At 26.2% G+C, this 4,720-nt stretch overlaps 2 protein-coding genes across 2 annotated transcripts in view; both read left to right on the forward strand.

Annotated features, from left to right (window-relative positions):
* Positions 1–662: 662 nt before the first annotated feature.
* On the forward strand, positions 663–1,173 carry Phum_PHUM288980 (uncharacterized protein; the record flags this gene model as incomplete). Its single annotated transcript, XM_002426955.1, has 2 exons — positions 663–695; positions 847–1,173. The coding sequence occupies 2 exons, from the start codon at positions 663–665 to the stop codon at positions 1,171–1,173; spliced, it is 360 nt and encodes a 119-aa protein (XP_002427000.1).
* A 2,225-nt stretch (positions 1,174–3,398) lies between these two features.
* Positions 3,399–4,720, forward strand: part of Phum_PHUM288990 (uncharacterized protein) — a gene marked incomplete at both ends in the record, with an annotated part of 5,071 nt that continues 3,749 nt past the window's right edge. Inside the window, 3 exons of the mRNA XM_002426956.1 lie at positions 3,399–3,637; positions 4,184–4,242; positions 4,462–4,553. Coding sequence (XP_002427001.1) covers positions 3,399–3,637; positions 4,184–4,242; positions 4,462–4,553 — 390 coding nt within the window. The remainder of the gene's footprint in view (positions 3,638–4,183; positions 4,243–4,461; positions 4,554–4,720) is intronic.

Here is a 4,720-nt window from a genome sequence, read left to right on the forward strand (position 1 = left end):
AAAAGAAAAAAAAAAAAAAATGAATTTTGAGTAGTACGTTTCCGTTTATGCTTATTTGTCGACGTGCCATTCTTATCTATTACATTGGGGGTGGCTCACTCATACATCGGGTATTGTTTTAATATATATATATATATATATAATTTTATTTTTCATTTTATGTATTTAACTTTATATGTGCTGCTTTCCTTTTTTTTTTTTTTTTTTTTTGGGGGGGGGGGTTTAATTAATTTTATTATTTAAAATTTTTTTTTTCTCTTTTCTTTCCCTTCGATTGTATAATAACTCATTGTGATAATTATTTTTTAAAAAAATGTTCGATTTAAGAAGAAAAAAAATTTTATAAGAAGGAAAGAAAGGAAAGGAAAAAAAAAAAAAAAGTTTAAAATGTATGACTCATTTATTTTTCACACTAAAGGAAATGAAATAAATATGTTAAATCTAGGTATAAAATGTTAATAAGAAGTTTGTACAGTGTTTTTTCTGTGGTCACCTTTCATTTTCAAGACATTTTTATAACGACATTTCAAAATAACGACACTGAAACATTTTTCTTTATTTTTTTTTTTTGTATTTAAAAATAGAAATATTTGAAAATTAGTTTTTGTATTTTCGATTTTGATTTTGTTTTTGTTTAAAATGTATTTCTGTCTTCTCGAATCATGAAGATTTTGGTATCTGTTATTAAAATAATTGTAAATTTTTGATGTCACACAATGTATTTATTTCGATGTTGGTAATACATGTTGCAATACGTGATCTCTTTCATTGAATTTGTTTTTATAATTAATTTTTTTAAATGAACACTTTAGGCATCACGATTGGTGATAAATTGTTTTCTTTCAGGGCACCAGAAGGCAAACCTATACGAATAATAATGGTAATGCAGGAACTGGTCAGCCCCAACCTCAGCAACCTCAGTCTCAACCTCAACCTCCACCACCGCAGCCTCATGCTCACCAGCAACAGCAATCTGTTAAAACTCAGAGAGCTCCAATGGAATCGATAACTCCGAATAATTTCAGAGCTCAGCAGCCTTGGCCTCCATCTCAGCAAGGACCAGTTCCTCAAACTTATGCTGCATCATTAAGATACCCATCACCTGCGCCCTATACTGCTCAGCAGTACAGTCAACATAATTCTGTAAGTATCACTCTCGACTACAAGTGGTAGTAGTAATAATAATAATAATAATAATAATAATAATATTAAATTTATGACACTTCATTTGGGAACTGTGGCATCATTCAATATTTTTTTCTTTTTTTAAAACTTAAATATTTATAATTGTGATCAATTTTGAAGGACAAGGTCATAAGAGCAAGGTTTTCACTTGTTTTTGTTGTAATCCAAAATATTTTGCAAAAAGAAAAAATTATTATTATTATTATTATTATTATTATTATTTTTTTTTTCACAAGTCTTAAGTAACTGATATCATCCATTATTATTATTATTATTATTATTTACTTCTACCGGACTCTCGTGTATTTCACTTATGGAAATATTTATTTATTTATTTTTAATTTTCGCTTTGACTCACTTTTGCTCATTACAAACCCGGAAATAATAATAATAATAATAATAATTATTATTATTTTTATATGTTTCTTCCTTGTGACTTATCAGCAGGCAGGCAGGCAGGCATCAAATACAAAAAAAAATTTATTTTTTCGGAAAAAAAAAAAAAAAAAGGAAAAACAGGAAAGAAAAGGAAAATCAGAACGTTTTAATTCAAATTTTTTCAAATTTTTATTATTATTATTATTATTATTATTATTATTTATTTTAAATTATAATTTTTTTTTTGTTATTTAAAGTTTTCAACGTGTCGACTAATACTACTGACATACATTATAATATCTTGCGTCATATATTTAAAAACAAAAAATAATTGTTATAAACAATTTATTTATTTTTGTTGTTGTTGTTGTTGTCAAGTTTAATGTAATAACGACGTTTATATTTTAAATTGCTTAATTTATTATTATTATTATTATAGTTTCAGGGTGATTAAAAATAAATATTTTTAATGTTTATATATATAAAAAAAAAAAAAAAAAAAATGTTTTTATGAAATTCGTCAAAGCCGACAATAAGTAAAAAAAAAAAAAAAAAAATCAACAACAACAAGAACAACAACAGGGTCAGTCAAACGATCGACGACATTTTGTTTAATTTTTTTTTTGTTAATAATTAATTTTTTTTATTTTATTTTATTTTTATAAACATATTGTAAAATTATTGTAAACGTCCTTCGTGATATTTATGTTAGTCAAGGAAAGGAAATTTCTATATCGTTTTTGCTGTTGTTTTCTTTTTTTAATTTAATAAAAAAAAGGAAAATTTGGAAAATGTGGAAAATTTTGGGATTTTCTTTTTTTTTTTTTTTTCCCACAAGTTTCTAGAAGATGGGTGTTATAAAAGAAAAAAAGATAATATTATTATTATTGATTTAAAAATTTATATACATAGTTATTATAAAAGTAATAAAATACCTATTTTGCCATAAAAAGACATTACACTGCTGCTGTGGAAAATTAATTTAGGGGAGATCGATCGATGATTGAACACACACACACACACACACACATGGTCAAATTTGAATTTTTTTTTTTAATGAAATTTAATAGTTTTTTTAATAATAATAATAATAATTTTTTTTGTTCAAGGTATTTTAAATTGTGATAAAAGCTTTAAATAAATAAATAAACAAGTTGAAACGGAGCAAACTCTTCTTGTTTGTTTGTTTGTTTCAAATTTATTATATCAAAAGGTTGTATAAATCCTCTCTCGTTCCCTGGAATGTCACAAGAATTTGTTAATCAAATTATTATTATTATTATTAGTAAGGAATAACAAATTTATATCATGTTAAAAGTAAATCGTATATTTTTAAAAAAAAAAAGTACGCCATGCACTTGTTTAAGTGACTTGTTTTATCAAAAAAAAAAGTTTTTTTTTTAAATTCAACAACAACAAGTACTACTTGTGTAACATCCAAGGACCGAGGAGCTCTTATTACATTTTTATTTACCACCAAGGATTTTGTTATTTGGCAATGTGCATTTAAGAATCAATGGATGTCCTGTGAATGCAATTGGAAAGCCATATTTGTAATAAACATTGTGTGACCTTGTGCTATCCGTGTTTAAATTATTACTCGCGTTTTGTACTTCAAACGGAAAACAACAACAACAACAAAAAAAAGAAAAAAAACTAACTGTTATTGTTTAAAAAAAAAAAAAAAAATAATAAGGGAAAAAAAATTTAAAACTTTTTACATTATTGTTTTGTTGTTAATATTATTATTATTATCATCATCATTTGATTATTTTTTTTTTTTTTATTTTCTCTTTTGTTTTTTTCTTTTTTTTTTTACACAAATCGCGAGTTTGATGATTTTCTTTCTGTTGCAGTACGGTTGCAGAACTGCTGCTTCTCCGAGTAACACAAACAGTAGCTCTAGTTCAAATACAGGCTCACAAAGCGGAACGCTGTCAACTAGTCTATCGAATAATGTGTCCAACACGACCACAAATTCCAATTCGTCTGAGCAATTGTCGAAGACTAATTTATACATACGTGGACTTAATCAAAACACAACCGACAAGGATTTGGTGTCACTTTGTTCTCAGTAAGTATGCGACAACGCTACAAGGTGGTGTTTCCACCCCCATCCACACCCTCACCTCCTTTTCCTGTTGGGAAAGTTGAAAGGAAAGGGAAAAAAGGAAAAACTAGAGAAAAAAAGTCCTTGATGAAAAAGAAAAGGCGCGCTGATATTGAAAAAAGAAAATTAACGGATACTCTGTGTGTTAAAATTTTTTTTTTTTTTTTTTTTTTTTTTAAAGCTCTTTTGTCCTCCTGGTTTTTCTTTTTTCTTTTTCTTTTTGTTACTATAAAATTTTATTTACTGATAAAACTCGGGTTGTTTCATTTAACTGTTTTTTTTCTTTTTTTTTTTTTTTTTTTTTTTTTTTTTGCAGTAAAATAAAAATATTTTATAGGTTTTAATAATTTTATTTACACGTGTGCGTGTGCGCGTGTGTGTGTGTGTGTGTAGATTGAAAATTAAAACGTTTCATGTTTTATCATTATTAATTATTATTATTATTATTATTATTATTTTTATATGCAAATTATTAATTGATTGTTTGATTTATTTATTTATTTTTTTCAGGTACGGAACCATAATTTCTACTAAAGCTATTTTGGATAAAACTACTAACAAATGCAAAGGTACGTTGAGTGTGAATGTGGGTGAGCAGAAGAAAAAAAATTTTTTTTTTTTTTAAAGGGTTGTTTTAAAAAAACATTAAAAAAATTATCACATTCAATCGCAAGAGGGGGGAGAGAGAGAGAGGGAGTGTTAAATCGGGGGGTAAATGAAAAATTTAAAAAAAAAAAATAATAATAATAATAATAATAATTTATTTCAATTTTTTTTTTTTTGTGTAGGTTACGGGTTTGTTGATTTCGAGAGCGTTCAAGCTGCCGAGGGGGCCGTGAGGGCCTTACAATCAAAAGGCATTCAAGCTCAAATGGCCAAAGTGGGTATCCCATTACATAGAAACGCGCCCAGTGTACGTTTGTGCTGCATGAGTAAACAGTACTCTTATTTAATTATTTCTATTAGTACTTTCTAGAAAAAAAAAAAAAAAAAAAAAAAAAAATTTCTTAGCTTTTCTGTTGTTATTTCTTTCTCTTTTTAAATATT

This window comes from Pediculus humanus, genomic scaffold, assembly GCF_000006295.1.
Source record: "Pediculus humanus corporis 1103172107668 genomic scaffold, whole genome shotgun sequence".
NCBI lineage: Eukaryota > Metazoa > Arthropoda > Insecta > Psocodea > Pediculidae > Pediculus > Pediculus humanus.